At 41.4% G+C, this 16,807-nt stretch overlaps 1 protein-coding gene across 1 annotated transcript in view; it reads left to right on the forward strand.

Moving 5' to 3' along the window:
• Positions 1–365: 365 nt before the first annotated feature.
• The window catches only part of LOC114403212 (exocyst complex component EXO70A1-like), a 50,078-nt gene continuing 33,636 nt past the window's right edge, over positions 366–16,807 (forward strand). Inside the window, exons 1-3 of the mRNA XM_028366022.1 lie at positions 366–749; positions 1,422–1,517; positions 2,536–2,741. Coding sequence (XP_028221823.1) covers positions 588–749; positions 1,422–1,517; positions 2,536–2,741 — 464 coding nt within the window. The 5' untranslated portion in view covers positions 366–587. The remainder of the gene's footprint in view (positions 750–1,421; positions 1,518–2,535; positions 2,742–16,807) is intronic.

A 16,807-nucleotide genomic window follows, 5' to 3' on the forward strand; every position in this document is an offset into this window, starting at 1 on the left:
CTATTAAGCCAACCAATATTATTATTTGGTGTACCAAATAATTAATTACTTGTGTCCCAAATGTGATTCACTCTTCACATGTGTACTTATATTGACATCAATGGACACTTTATACATAAAGAGAAAATATCCCAAAATGTTTGGGTTTGTGACAGTTATGAGAGAGTTATTATAGGAATTGGTTCTTATCACAATTTTTAACAATATATATATATATATATATATATATATATATATATATATATATATATATATATATATATAAGAATTGTGCAATTAAACCAGGATAAAATATCACGTGGCATGACTAGGAAATTTAATTTATCCTAGATGGTAAATTAAAAGAAAATTCAAAAGAAGACTATAGAAGAGTACTACAAACCGACAAGCGGGGAAGGAAGCAGAAGCCATGAAAACGCTACCGAAAGTCCAAAACAGACAAAGTGCGCAAACCTGGTGACAGCACTCTTTAGAGGTGACGTGTTTGTTAGCAATTGCCACTGTGTTGTTTCGTTCGTGTTCATAGCAATAAGCTAAGCACAGCAAAGAAACCAAATCAAATCAAAAGAATAATCAGAAGAAAGAAGATGGGAATGGCGGTGGCGAGTGACGATTTGCTGAGCAAGAAAGCTGCGGCGATGAGAGCGTCTCTGGAGAGAAGCCAAGCCATCACAGACGACGTCGTCTCGATTCTCGGCTCCTTCGATCACCGCCTCTCCGCCCTCGAAGCCGCCATGCGCCCCACCCAGGTCGCTCTCTCGACTCAAAATCGGTTCTTTTGAATTGGGTCTTTGCTATTTTTTTGGAAAAACTGTGATTTTGACTGCTATGTCAAGATTTTTATACTCTTCGTGACTGCAATTGTTGCTGTATCAAAGATCGCGACGAAATTGCGACTGCAGTCATGAACAGAGACCTTATTTGTACTGCAATTTGTGGCTGCATTTGTCTGCAATTTCTTGCAATATCAAAATTGCGATAAATTGTGATTACAGTCACAAACAAAGACCTTTTTGGGGGTCTCTGCTACTGCAACTGTGGCCGCATTTGTCTGCCACTTCTTGAAATATCAAAGATTGTCATTAAAACCGCGACTGCAGCCACAAATAAAACCTTACTTGTGGTTTTGCGACCGCAATTGTGGCCACATTTGTCAGCAATTTCCTATCGTATCAAAGATCGCAACAAAATCGTTACTGCGGCCACAAACAAAGTCCTCACTTGTGGTTTTGCCACCTCAATTGTGGGCACATTTGTCTGCAATTTCCCACAGTATCAAGGATTGTGGACTTTATTTCTTGCTTAGCTTTTAAGGGACCTCTGGGTTTTTCTTTTGCTTCTTTTTCAAGGTACTCACATGTGGTGGTTGCTGAATGTGTGGTGTTTTTTTTTTTCTTTTTCTTTTGGGTTTGGTTTTGCAGATCAGAACACATTCTATTCGGAAAGCCCATGAGAATATTGATAGGACTTTGAAGTCTGCAGAGGCCATATTGGCTCACTTTGATCAATATTATCAGGTTCGTTCTTGTGGTGGTTACCATTGTTCACTGTATGAAGTTTTGTATCACTTCATGATCTTCATCACTCTAAACTGATTTTTTGTTTTTTGGAAAATTGTTCCATCCTTTGATATGGGTATAAGGCTTTAGAATTTGCTTTTATGGGCCTATATTTTGTCATGGTCATCTTCATAATGCTAATGTTTTGTTAATGAAATGCAAGTGTTTGAGAATGAAATCTGGCACTGGCATCTGTATCATGCAAGTTTCTGGAAAATATTGAAAATCCCAAGAGAAGTTAGATGAAGAGGAAGAATAAAACGGATGAACAAGGGTTCTCAATGGCCTAACACAACCCTCCTCTTTCATTTGAACTTGGGTCTGGTTATGTCAAGATTTGCTAAAAAGCATGACAGACAATTTCTGCAAATAAATATGATTATATTAAATACAGTGATACAATTTCTGATCCTGATTTTATATTACATGATACAGTGAACCTAGACAGTAATTCCAATTGTAGGTTAATAGACATTTTCGGCTTTGGTTGAAAGAAAAATTTCCAAACCCATTTTTGTTTTCTAAGTCCATCTATCTAAGATTTTATGGGGAAATGCCCTGTCCCAGATAGAGCCTGTTTTAATGCTTCGTAACAATCATAAATTAGGTGGAAAATGTCTTGAACGAAAACGAAACCATACTGATGTTAAGAAATGTTGTAGTGTTTGTTTTATTTACATTTTTTTATTATTTTGCATCTTGCTGATCATATTCTTGTTTACTTCTTTATATCATTATTTCATTATTCTTTTAGCCCTTTTTGATGTGTAAAGTACTGCCCTAGCCGTTAGGTACTATGAAATCTGTTTTTGCTTTATCTTTCTTCTGCTTTTTCTTTACCAACTTAAGGAATTTTCCTTTGATTGCCATATATGTGGTGCAGATATATCTTAAACTTATGATTTGTTTCATTGCATATATACATATATACATATGTATGTATATATGGTGGTGTTAACAATGATCTAATATACAGGCAGAAGCAAAAATAGTTAAAGGACCACATGAAGATGTGAAGAACTATCTTGAAGCAATTGATCAGCTGAGAAGAAACATTAGATTTTTTGGTAATAAGAAGGGTTTTAAGAATGATGATGATGTTGTCATCCGTGCCAACAATTTGATAAGCGAAGCTATTTCTAAGCTAGAAGATGAATTTAAGCGGCTATTATCATCTTACAGGTATGTATTCAATGTTGTTGATTTTTGACATGTTCAACCAAAACTTCAATTTCTTGCATGAACTTAATCACTATTGTTTCTCTCAGGTAAATGTCATTTCATTAGATAAATCAATCTTTAATGCAAAAATGAAGCAGCGTCCTGGTAACGGTCAGGTCCTTTAACTTCTAGCTGCTAACATATAACACACTTCTCTCATCATTATGTATTTATATATAATATGAATTTGCTTTTGAACCAAACCCAGTATCATCGTATGTTCCATATCTAGTAGGAGAAGACTATTGTTTTTGTTCTCATAGTAATCAATCGCACGTGATAGTGCTGCAATCGCGGGGTAGTGGAACGGCTCTTTGTTGCTCCTAAGACATTCGTCACGGAGCGCCTAGCTCTAGCGGCCGCCACAGCGCCATTAGCGGGGCAAATCATGGATAATCGCAGTGATTTATGGGTTTTGTAGCCGCTACTCTGTTTGCGTTGTCGACAGACAAGGCTCAACAACCTTCACTATCTCTGGCGACGTCTTCTTCAGCCTCCGTCTTGCCGTCGCTGACCTTTCACACATCTATTGTGTTGTCTTCCTCTTCCATAGGGGCGGTGCATGCTAATAGTGAAGTTTATGGGTTGGGTCTGGTTTCATTTCAGGGTGTTCTTTCTTATGTTGTTTTTCCTCTCTTGTTTGTTTTGATTTTTTTGGCCTCAAAATGAGTCCCAATACCTTTCTTTTTCTTATGTAAAACATAACATACAACTAAATAATAATAATAATAATAATAAATGTAATAGTATAATATATAATATAATGGACTAAAGAATAATAATGATAATAATAATATAATTTTTAAAAATATAAAAAAACTTGAAGCATAATATAATCAACTAAATAATAATAAATTAAATAAAGCATGATATGTTATATAATAAATTAATAAAAATATTAATAACAAAATTTCTAAATAACATAATAATAAGAAATATAAATAATAACTAAAAAAATACAAAATACTATTAAAATTACATATATTGTTACATATTTCAAACTATATACATGTAAAAAACTAGAAAAACAATATATATATATATATATATATATATATTTTTTTTTTTTTGCTTAGAAAAAATAGATATTATATTAATTGAGTACTAGAGGTACAAGCTTTACAAAGTTTACAGTTTGAGGCCACAGACAAATGGTTCCATATCAGACTTATGTAGTCATGACAAGAACCGAAAGCCTATAGATCGACATCCTTGTTTTCTGCATCTATGTACTGTACAATCACCATCTAACAGACTATCGCTGATCTAAGATTACTCGACCATTGGTTGTAGCTTGTCCCGAAGTCCCTCTCTAAACTTCGAAGCCACGACCAAAGTAGAAAGGATGTGTCGTCCATGATTTTGTTGGCATCAAATGTGTCGTTGGAGAAGAGTATCTTATTCCGTTGCTGCCAAATAGACCATGTGAGAGCCAGCCACCACCACCTCCATCTGTTGCCCCTTACTCCCTGAGCCACTCCAAAAATGTGTTCGAGAAAATGCTGTTTTGGGTTTTGCGGGAAAGGACCCATACTGTTCACCCAAGACAACGATTCCCACCAAACTCGACTGATTTTGCTACAATGAAAAAACAAGTGTCCTGTGTCCTCCTCCATGCTACTGCAAAAAAGACATCTTCTATCATTTATCTTCACTTGTTGTCTATGAAGGTTTCTTCTTGTGGGAAGTCTGTCTCTAAGTAATCTCCATGTGAAGATTAATATTTTATTTGGTACCTTTAACCTCCACAATTCTTCAAAAGCTATATCTTCTGTCCCCTCTGATAAAACCCCCCTCATGACATTGTATGCACTTTTTGTTGAGAACTGGCCACTGGGATCTGTCATCCACACCCAATCATCTGACCTTTGTGACTGAATTAGCTTGCTTTCCAAGTCTTTTAGGAATGAGACAGCCATTTCTATGTCATTATCAAACAGCGGTCTCCTCCAAGTGAACTCCCATTCCCACCCTGTATCCTTATGGACCCCCATCTGCTGAATGGTTTGGTTTTGTTGACAAGAGATGAGGTATAACCTAGGGTATTTTGCTACTAATGCTCCGTGACCTCCGATCCAGTTATCCTCCCAAAACTTAATTCTGTCACCACATCCAACCCTCCAGACTGTGCTCCTCTGTAGTGCTTCACCATTTTCCGGATGATGGGATACCATCTTTAAATCCCTCCACCATATGGATTCACTGTTAATTCTAGGTGCCTCATTTAGACCCCTCCAACCTCCGTATTTGGACTCCAATACCTTGGCCCACAGTTGTCCTTGATGCTGGAATAAGTGCCACTTCCATTTTGCTAGTAATGCAAGATTGAAAGTGTTTACATCCTTGATCTCGAGCCCCCCCTTATCCTTTGGAAGGCACACTGTGTCCATTTGACCCAGGCTATCTTGTTGTGATCTGCAACTCCTCCCCATAGGAATTTTCTCTGTACGCATACTAGCTTGTCCACCACCTTCTTGGAAACCCTGAAAAAAGAAAAGAAATATATAGGTATGGATGTTAGAACCGACTGTATGAGAGTCACTCTCCTCCCAAAAGACAGGTGTTTTTGCTTCCATCTCTCTAATTTTCTCTCACACTTATTGATTAGAGGATCCCACATCTGACACCTTCTTGGATTTGCTCCAATAGGTATGCCTAGGTAGATAAAAGGAATGACCAACAAGCTACAATTGAGATAATTTGCTGCTTCAATTTTCCACTACTCAGACATGCCGAATGCACCAAAACTGCTTTTTACAAAGTTAATTTTGAGTCCCGATACAAGTTCAAAGGTCCTCAAAATTGCTTTGATTGCTTTTACATTTCTCATGGATGCCTCCCCAAAGAATATTGTATCATCTGCATACTGGAGGATGCTGATATCGACATTGTTTGACCCTACTAGGAATTCCCTGTAAAGGTTTTTCCCAATAGCTTCTCTTACCAGCCCATTTAAAGCTTCAGTCACAATGTTAAATAGAAGCGGTGCTAATGGATCCCCTTGCCTTAGGCCTCTCTGTGGTATGAACTCATGCGAGGGGCTACCATTCACCAATATTGAGATAGAAGCAGATTTTAAGCATCCCTCCATCCATCGAATCCACTTAGAGCAGAAACCCATCCTCCTTATCATGTAAAGCAGAAAATCCCATGATACTGAGTCATACGCCTTCTCATAATCAACTTTAAAAACAATGCATGACTTATGCCCTCTCCTAGCTTCCTCAACCACCTCATTTGCAATTACCGTGCTGCGTAGCATATGCTTTCCTTCTATGAATGCGGACTGCCTTTCATCTATGATGAGAGGCATGACCTTCAATTGGTTGACCAGTAGCTTTGCCACAATCTTGTATACGCACCCTATCAGTGAGATGGGCCTGTAATCATTCAAAAGCTGTGGCTCCTGTACTTTGGGGAGAAGGGCTATAAATGAACTGCCTTTCATCTATGATGAGAGGCATGACCTTCAATTGGTTGACCAGTAGCTTTGCCACAATCTTGTATACGCACCCTATCAGTGAGATGGGTCTGTAATCATTCAAAAGCTATGGCTCCTGTACTTTGGGGAGAAGGGCTATAAATGAAGCGTTGCAGCCCCTAGGAAATTTTCCGTTAACATAGAATTCATCTAAAAACCTAAGGACATCGGGTTTAATTAGATGCAAGAATTTCTTGATGAATTTGAAATTTAGTCCATCTGGTCCTGGACTTTTCTCACTCCCGCATTCCCACACAGCACTTGTCACCTCGCCTTCCTTGAAACGCTCCAATAGCTTATCATTATGATGTCTTTCTATGGTTCGGAAGAATATACCATCCAGCCATGGTCTGTCTTGATCAGGTTCTTGAAAACGTTGCATAAAGAAAGATCTTACTGCCTCTTTGACTTTTGTTGGCTCTTCAATCCAAGATCCATCAATCATTACTCCTTTCAAACAATTATTTCTACGGCTGGCATTTATCAACAAATGAAAATATCTTGAGTTGCAGTCACCCTCTCTGATCCATCTAGATTTCGCCTTCTGTCTTAGAATAGACTCATGTGATTGAGCCGCTATCCACAGTTCTTCCTGGAGCTGTTTCCTGATCATCATCTCTTGAGGGGTTAAGTTTCTGTCACTTGTGTCGTTCTCTAGCTTGTTTAGCTTCTCCTCAATTTTCTTGTATTTTTTAAACGTGTCATCGAAATGTTCTCTATTCCAGGCCTTCAAACTTTGCTTCAATCTTTTAATTTTTTCTTTAAGCACTAACCCTCCCCAGCCACTTTGCTGATTAGAGCTCCATGACTCTTGGACAATTTTCTTGAATGAATTGTCCGAGAGCCAACAATCGAGGATCCTGAACGGTTTGGGACCCCAATCAACATATTTGGATGTAAGCATAATTGGACAGTGATAAGAGAAGTTTCTATCCAATGTGTGTTGGGTGCTTCCAGGCCATTTGGCAAGCCATTCTGGAGATACCAAGAATCTATCCAACTTGCTCCTAACAGTTCCGTTTGGTCTGAACCAGGTGAATTTTCTTCCCAACCATGACACTTCCTCTATCTACAACTCTTCAATCCATTCATTGAACTCAATAATGTTGCTTTCCCCCATCCCCCTCTGGCAAACACCAAGTCTTTCAGATGAATTTCTGATGTTGTTAAAATCGCCCAAGATGCACCATAGTCCCCCTTGGCTTTGGTTTTTCAGCTGTTTGACATTATCCCATAGAACTCTTTTATTCTGGATATCACACGGTGAATAAATGCTAATGATATGTATCTGTTCAATCTCCTGATGCCACTTTCCTACCAACATTATGAACCTAGGCCCACTGACTTTCCTTTCTAGTTTGAAAGATTTTTCACTCCAAATGCATAAAATTCCACCTGCTGAATTTATTGAAGGTTGTGCCTCCCAACTGACTTCGGAATCCCCCCACAATGCTTGACACATAGATTTGTCTATAACCTCCTTTTTCGTCTCTTGCATATTCCTTGATGTAGATTGAGAACTCATGAGGGCGAGAGAGAGAAACAGGGGGAGAGAGAGAAACAGGGTGAGAGAGAGATACACAGAGAGAGAGAGAAACACGGTGGAGAGAGAGAGAGTGAGAGAAACAGATAGTTGTGTCAAGTTGAGAGAGGACAGAAATCGTTCTAGAGAGAAGGAGCTAGAAACTAAGTACGGAAGAGTAGACGTAAGACGGAATCCAGAACAACTTGACTCGGCAAATGACGACACTCACGGTGGAGTATGGCATGAAGTAAGGAGCAAGCGAAAATGGAGACCGGTAGAAAGCAGGGATAGAGTGCACACGAACAGCTTCAAACGTCAGGACAGAACGGGGACATGGCGAAACAAATTCGATGTCACGACTTTCTATTTTTCTAGATTCCCTGCTGGAATCAAGGAGGAAGACCTCTGGAAGATTTTTCAGAAGTGGGGTAAAGTTTGGGAAGTCTTTATTCCCAAGTATAAGAACAAGGAAGGCCACAGGTTCAGATTCGTTAGATTTAAAGACGTACAAGATGAACGGAGACTGGAGCTACAGCTTGATGCCAACATATACATCGGAAGCATGAAACTTTTTGTTAATAGGCCAAGATATGACAGGGGGAGGGTGAGTCGGAATAACAAGAGTGTCACTTACTCACAGAGGGGGGAGGTAGAGGGGAAGGAGACGAAGCCTTTATATTCCGAGGATAGGAAGAGATCCTATGCGGAGGTTGTTAGAGAGGAGATGGAGGTTGTAGGAGGTCTTTACCGTAACGGAGAATCATCTAAAGGCAAGGCAAGGCCTAAGCAGAGGACGGTGGTTTTGAGCTCCCATAAGGAGACCAACGAATGGCTCCAGAAAGCTTGGGTTGGAAGGCTAAAAAACAGAGGTATGTTCGAGAGGCTGGAAGAAGAGCTTCAATGGATTTTAGATGGAGAGGTGAATCCATGCTACTGGGTCGACGACTGGATATTCCTTCCCTACCTGGATGATTCCAAGGCGGAAAGACTCATTCACGAGGAGAAGATATCGGGGTCCTCTCCAGTCACCGAGCTTCAGAAATGGAGCCCGGATATTAGACCAGATCACAGGCTGGCATGGGTCCTGATATAGGGTCTTCCGCCGACGGTGTGGGCGCCGGAAATCATGCAGAAGGTGATGGAAGATTTTGGGGAGATGGTAGAGGTGGACGGGTTTGTGGAGGATCGTAAGAGGATGGATATCGCTCGCATCCTTATTCGTACGAATAAAAGACCGCGTCTTCAGGAGGTGGTGCTGGCCACCATTGACGGCGTCGCCTACCACCTGGACGTCATTGAAGAGATGCCTGGTTTATGCGCGCTGAGGAAACATCACTGGAGCGAAGCAGATTTCCCGTCGTCCCCTTTCTCGACACCACCAAACACTCCGATATTGGCAGACGACAGCCCCCCAGCTACTCCAGACAGTGGTTCCGACTACCGTGAGGGTGAGTCGTCCAGACAATGGGGCAAACACCGGATGCTTTCCGGTAGCTCTGACCAATGGATAAAACCCAAAGGTCAGAACCACCCTGTTCGGTCCGTCATCGTCAACGCTGATGTGGACCAATCACACGAGTATCGTCATCAGAGAAGAGCAGAAGAAGGCCTTGGAGCAGTGCACGAACCCAGTAACGTTCATTTTACCCAACAAGGCAAAGATTTAAATGCCTTTGTTGAAAGTAAAAAGAAGAATAGCATGCAAAAGGAAAAAAGGAAAGCCAGAGTCAAACAAGATGGTTTAGACCAGCACAGAGACCTTTCTGTGATAACCAATGGAAACAGATCTACTTGCAAAGAAACGGGAAAGTTGGAGGCTTTTATGTCTGAGGCTATGTCCTCCTGCATCAGAGAAGAAAACGTAAAGGAGGCACCTTTAGTTAACACATACAACGAGCTTTTAGAATCCAACGAGCCTGAAGATGTTTTGGGCCCCAAGGTTATGGGCCCATCTGAATCTGTCACAAAGGTATATGTTAGAAGAAAAGTGGTGCTGGCTAGTAGGGGACAGGCCCAATATCCTAAGAGTCCAACTGTGAACTCAGCAACGGGCTTACAACCTGTTGGCATACCTTCTGATCAAGAAGACGAAGTGGAGAGGCAATATGCCCTATTAAAAGACCTGGGAGTGACCCATGGGGGTGATGTTTCGAAGGTCCAGCAGTTTATGAAGGACATGGACACCAGAGATAACACAATGGCAGTCGAGATGGGCATTAAAAACCAGCAGTTATGATCATCCTTTCTTATAATTCAAGAGGTTTGGGGAGGGGAATCAAATGGGCAGCCATTAGAAGGACCATTATAAAGAATAAAGTGGACATAGCTTGCTTTCAAGAAACCAAAAAAGAAAGCTTTGATAAAGGGACTTGTCAGGCAATTTGGGGGGACTCATCATCGTCTTGGGAGTATGTTCCCTCTATTCAGGCCTCAGGGGGACTGCTCTGTCTTTGGAACAATTCTGTTTTCGAGGTGGATACTAGAGTAAAAGGCAGTAATTATTTATTGCTGGAAGGGAGGTGTGTGGATATTAATCAAAGGATGGTTGTGGTAAACATTTATGCCCCTTGTGATCTTGCTGGGAAGAGGCTCCTGTGGGATGATTTGAAACAGCTGAGGGCATCTAAACCTCCTGGTATTTGGTGCTTCATGGGGGATTTCAATAGTATTAGAAACCAAGATGAGAGATTCAGCTTATCCCAAAGTCGTGCTGATCCCTTGAGTATTTCAGAATTCAACACTTGGATAGCTGAAATGGAATTGCAGGAAATTAAGTGTGTTGGCAGTACTTATACCTGGATAAGACCAAATGCAAGGGTCAAGAGCAGACTTGACCGTTTTTTGGTATCAGATCAGTGGCTACTTTCTTGGCCTGATAGCTCTCATTATACCCTCCCAAGGGATTTCTCCGATCATTGCCCTATAATCTTGCAAACTAAGAAAGTGGACTGGGGTCCTAAGCCGTTTCGGGTAGCAGACTGGTGGCTCCATCAAAAAGGGTATCAAAGATTGGTTAGAGAGGCTTGGAGAGCTGATCAACAACCTGGATGGGGGGGAATTCTGCTTAAGAACAAACTGAGAATGCTAAAATTGTCAATCAAACAGTGGAGTAAGGAGTATGGTAATATCAGCTCTAAGGAGATTCACAGAATTCAGCAAAAGTTAAACGATGTAGAAGATATAGCATCTACCAGACCTCTGTCAGAGGAAGAGATCAAGGTTAGGCATTCCCTCCAACAGCAGCTGTGGGAAGTTTCCACTGCTTATGAATCTCTATTGCGGCAAAAATCTAGATCAAGATGGCTTCAAGAGGGGGACAACAACACAGCATATTTCCATAAGGTTATAAATTCCAGGAGAAACTATAATTCTATTCAAGGAATTCTCATATAAGGAAGGTGGGTTCAGCAACCAGAAGAAGTGAAAGCTGAAGCTGTGAAATTTTTCCTGATGAGATTTTCTGAACAAAACTGCTCTAGGCCAGCCCTTGATGGAGTACAATTTCCATCTCCTTCTCATAGTCAGAGACAGGAATTAATTCTTCCTTTCAAAGATGAGGAATTAAAGGAAGCTGTGTGGAGTTGTGGTGGAGAAAAATGCCCTGGGCCCGACGGTTTTAATTTTAATTTTATTAAACACTTCTGGGGAGTGCTGAAACCCGAGTTTAGAAGATTTGTGGATGAGTTTCATGTCCATGGATGCTTCCCTAGAGGCAGCAATGCCTCTTTCCTAGCTTTAATCCCCAAAATAAACCACCCACAGTCCTTCAATGACTATAGACCAATCTCTTTGATTGGATGCATGTACAAGGTGATTGCTAAGCTACTAGCAAACAGGTTGAGGAATGTCATACCTGCCTTAATTGATGAAAGACAAACAGCTTTCATTAAAGATAGGCATATACTTCATGGCATCTTGGTTCTTAATGAGGTGATTGAGGAAGCTGTTAGGAGTAAAAAGCCAGCCATGATCTTCAAGGTGGACTTTGAAAAGGCTTATGACACAGTTTCATGGTCTTTCTTGGATTATATGCTACATAGAATGGGTTTTTGTCTCAAATGGAGAAAATGGATCTCAGCTTGTCTCCACTCAGCAACCATATCTGTTTTGGTTAATGGCAGCCCTACAAAGGAGTTTTGTCCATCTAGAGGGCTGAGACAAGGGGATCCTCTAGCCCCTCTACTCTTTAATATAGTTGGGGAAGGCATTACTGGCCTTATGAGGGAAGCAGTTCGGAAACAGCTGTACAAAAGCTACAGGGTGGGGAAGCAAAAAGAACCCACAAACATTCTGCAGTATGCAGATGACACTGTTTTTGTGGGTGAAGCTAATTGGGATAATGTTGTGGTATTGAAGGCTTTGCTGAGAGGTTTCGAAATGGTATCAGGCTTGAAGATTAATTATGCCAAGAGCCAGGTTGGAGTTCTAGGGGGAGATGTTAATTGGATCAATGCAGCAGCACAAACCTTGAATTGCAGACAATTAGAAACCCCTTTCAGCTACTTGGGTATTCCTATAGGGGTTAAATCATCAAGCAGTATAGTATGGGAGCCTTTAATTAAAAAATGTGAGGCTAAGCTGTCTAAATGGGCCCAGAAAAACATATCCATGGGAGGGAAGATCACTCTAATCAAATCAGTTCTTAATGCTCTGCCTATATACCTCCTGTCATTCTTCAAGATCCCTCAAAAGGTAATAAACAGATTGGTGAATTTGCAGAGGAATTTTCTGTGGGGAGGAGACCAAGATAATAAAAAAATTCCTTGGGTGAAATGGGACATCGTCTGTCTTCCCAAGTCTGAGGGGGGCCTAGGGATAAAAGACATAGCAAAATTTAATACAGCTTTGTTGGGCAAATGGATTTGGGCCTTAGCTTCTGATCATCAACAGCTTTGGGTTAGGATTATCAACTCTAAGTATGGAGGTTGGGAGGCCTTGTAGTCTGCTCGGGTCCAAGGAAGACATTCTGGTTGGTGGAGGGATCTAAGAAAGTTGTATCATCATGATGGGCAGAGCATTTTTCAGCATTGCATGAGATGGAAGGTGGGTTGTGGGGATAAAGTTTATTTCTGGAAAGACAAGTGGATAGGGGAGGATTATACTCTCCAACAGAAATACAATCAGCTGTTTCTCATCAATGAACAGCAAGCTGATCTCATTTCTATGATGGGGACTTTTGACCAAGACAGGTGGAGTTGGAATTTCAAGTGGCGGAGGAATCTGTTTGATTATGAGAGTGTTCAAGCTGTGAATTTTATGGAGGAGGTCAATTCCATGTACATTCAGAGATATGTTAAAGATGCCATATTATGGAAAGCTGACCCTAGTGGGGTGTATACCACTAAGTCTGCTTATAAATTACTGATAACTCCTTCTACACCAGCCTTGGATAGGAGAACATCACAGTTACTTTGGAATATGAAAATTCCTCCAAAAGATGCAGTTTTCACTTGGAAGCTTTTAAGAGACAGACTCCCCACTAGAGCTAATCTCTCAAGGAGAGGGGTGAACATTCAGGATACTGCTTGTCCTTTATGTGGTGATGAGCAAGAGGAGGTGGGGCATCTATTTTTCAATTGCAAGAAGATAGTAGGGCTTTGGTGGGAGTCCATGAGCTGGATTCAGGCTATGGGACCTCTCTCAGTTTCTCCAGTGGACCATTTTCTTCAGTTTTGTGATGGTTTTGGAGCAGAGAAAAATCATAGTACTTGCTGTGGATGGTGGGTTGCGTTGACAAGTACTATATGGAAGCATAGGAACTTCCTCATTTTTCAGGACAAACCTTTCGAGCCGCAGAAGGTCATGGAAGATGCTATGTTCTCAATTTGGTCTTGGTTAAAGGCTAGACAAAAAGGCTACAACATCAGTTTTAACCATTGGTCTTCCAACATCTCGAACTCCTTTGGTTAAACCTGTATGGGATAACCTTTTTAGTTGGGTTAGCTTGGGCTTTTTGGAGGGCAGCACCACTGGTGCCTTGTATTTCCTATATCCAGTACCACTTGTACTGTTCTTGCATATATTAATATATATCTATTTTTGCCTTCCAAAAAAAAAAAAACATGTCTATATGCTGTTTTTTGACCATTCTTCTAATTGCTGGCCATTTGACCCCCCTCCCTAGCCCTCTGACATTGTATGTGATAATGTTCATTGTAAACTCCTCTTGCTTCCCAATCTCTGCGCCTCATTTTCATCCCTTTCCTCCATTTCCATTATTTTGCTTACATAATTCCTTGGCATTGACCTGCAAGTGAGCCCCATTGCCTTTGCCATTTCCCATAATGCTGCTGCTTCTTGCTTGTAATTGTTGTCAATTTCTGCGTCCAACTGGTCCTTTTGTGCTGCCCTTTTTTCTGTGATGGAAATTATTTCTTCTTGGGCAGGTCCGTATTTGCCATTTTGTTCGTGCTGATGATGGGGTGAGGTTGAATTGATAAGCTGTGTATCAGTATTTGTAACTGTAATTGGGCCATCTGCACACCCCACCTGCAGTTTCTTCTTTTGAAAATATCTTTTTCGTGAGTAAACCTGGAATTTACTTGTTTGTGGGCTAGAAGGCTGTTGTTTATATGAAACATGGGGTGTGTGGATAGAAAGGCCCACGCCACCTTCAAATGCATCTTCACACTCACGTGACTGCTTCGTTTTGAATATCTCTTCCCCCACGTCATCAAGCTTCTCCTTTTCAGACTTTCCTTTTCGCTCCCACTTTCCTCCCTCGCCTCATGGGTTGATTTCTCGATGCCTTGCATGGCTCCCTTTGTGTGAAACTGAGCTTCTCTTTCTTCCTAAACAGTACAGAGGTCCACAAGATGGGTTGTGATATTACCCATCAATCTACTACCGCTGGCCCGACACATGTTAGTAGCCGTTGGGCTTATTATACCCCGTGCAATGCTTTTCTCCTTTAGCTTGCTGTAGGCCCATTGTCCAGTGGGTAATATCTCGTTTTCGAGCAACCCTGTTCCCGACGATGCTTCTATTGGTTCAAACGCCGCCACCTCAGCTTTGGGTACCGCCGCCACGTCGACATCGGGCACGGTCGCCGTTTCTCGCCGACTACTTACCGACCTGCTCGCTGTTGTTTCTTCGAACGTTGCCCCGTCGACGTCGGGTAAGAATGCCGTCGTGTTCCGACGATGTAACGGTGATGCTGTTGTTGTCTCCTTGTTTCCAATCCCCGCCGTGAACTTAGACCCATCATCCCTATCCATCCTGAATGTGCTTTTTACGCTCGGTGTTCCACCGTCACTATCTTCTGTTTCGATCTCCTCCGATTACTCATGCATACTCCGACGCCGACATTGACATCTTTTTGGGTTGCTGCCACCTTCTTCCACTATGTGCACACTGTACGTCTCCCCTTGAATGTGTACGTTAATTGTGTGCTGTATGAATGGCCTCCGCGGTGTTTTAAGAAGGACCCGTGCCCTATCCAGCCTTCGTACCAGCTCGACGTCGTCGTCCACGTCCACCATGTCCCTAATGACAACCACTATCTTGCTTATTTGTTTGGTGTCCCAGGCCAGCAGTGGTATACCCCAGCAAGTGACCCATGTCAGTCTGTACCCCGTGTGTATCTTCGGGCTCCATTTTTCCAGGGAATGGAATGGGGTGGCCCCTCCTTCTTCTTCCTCCATCATCTGCTTTACTCTTTCGTCGGTGAGGCCTATTAACAAGACCATATCATCCCCCACATACTTCGGCGATATGTCATCCTCAAAGTCCCAATACAGGTCGTTTTCTACTCTGTCAAAAATGGCCAGATTTTTTAATCTCCCTACCCAAGCCTCCTTAGCCCAATTGCTCCCTGTTTCCGTTACGTCGAGATACACCGATGACCATGATCCTTCATATCTGCGATTTGCATTGCCTGCTGGTCTGCTTGCCCCAGTTCCTTTATTATTCTCTGCCACGACCTTTGCATACGTCCCTTGATTCACACTTGGGTGTACATGCCTTGGCCGAGTTGCCTCCTCTTCTTTTTGCTCAACATGTTCCACTCGTTTTGCCTGCAGGTTTGTCCTCTGAAACCTGTTTCTCCTGAATTTTGGGGTGTTGACGTACATCTTTAGGCCACCATAGACGATGTTATCTAGCTTCCTTTCTAGATTATACACATCCTCTACCCCTTTAAATCTGGCGAACCCATACCTCGTGCCATTCCTGTTCCTGTTCTTGGAGACGAAAATCTCCCTTACATCACCAAACTTCTTGAAATGGTGCCATAAATCTTTCTCAGTAGCATCCTCTGGAAAACGAGTGAAGTAGAACAATGCAATATCTTTCCGACCCCTCCAATTATCTCGATTGTAGCTCTGTCGTTGTCCACTCCTATCTCCAGCATGATTCCGATAAGGATCCTCCCTCACTCTCTCTTTGTTTTCTCTCTCCTAGACCTCACTCTCACCCACCCACTCTCCTCTCTACTCGTTTTCTCTTGCTCTGGTTCAAATAGTCAAGCCTGTATACTTTCTATATATATATATATATACTAAACAAGAAAATCAGAATAGTGGTCATCCGCTACCACTATCCCGCTATAGCATTTTCTGGAAGTGGCCGCTCGGTGCCGCTATCCGCCGTTAACTACTATGGTTGTTGTATAATATGAATGGGGATAGGTCTTATAAATAGTACTACCTCTGGTTCTATGTATAAGAACCAATTACCTAATTCATCAAGACCAATAAAAGTGGTTAGATTAGTTAATTTATCATAAATTTCATTCCAAGACTACCCATTACATTAATGATTTAGGAGGTGGTTGTTTTTTCAAAAGATAATTTTTCAACCAATGAGTATATCTTCTTTTGTTGATAGCTCAATAAATGAACCCACTTTCATGGGAAAATGAGTGTAATCATTAATAAACCTCACAATTAATTAGGGGTAAAAAGAAAATTTAGCAATAAATTAGTTCTCTGTTTCTTATTATTAGGACCAAGAAAGTGTTGTCTTTTGTTTCTTATATAGGACTGGAGGTATTTTTAATAATATTTGAAATGTAAATATTAT

This window comes from Glycine soja, chromosome 20, assembly GCF_004193775.1.
Source record: "Glycine soja cultivar W05 chromosome 20, ASM419377v2, whole genome shotgun sequence".
NCBI lineage: Eukaryota > Viridiplantae > Streptophyta > Magnoliopsida > Fabales > Fabaceae > Glycine > Glycine soja.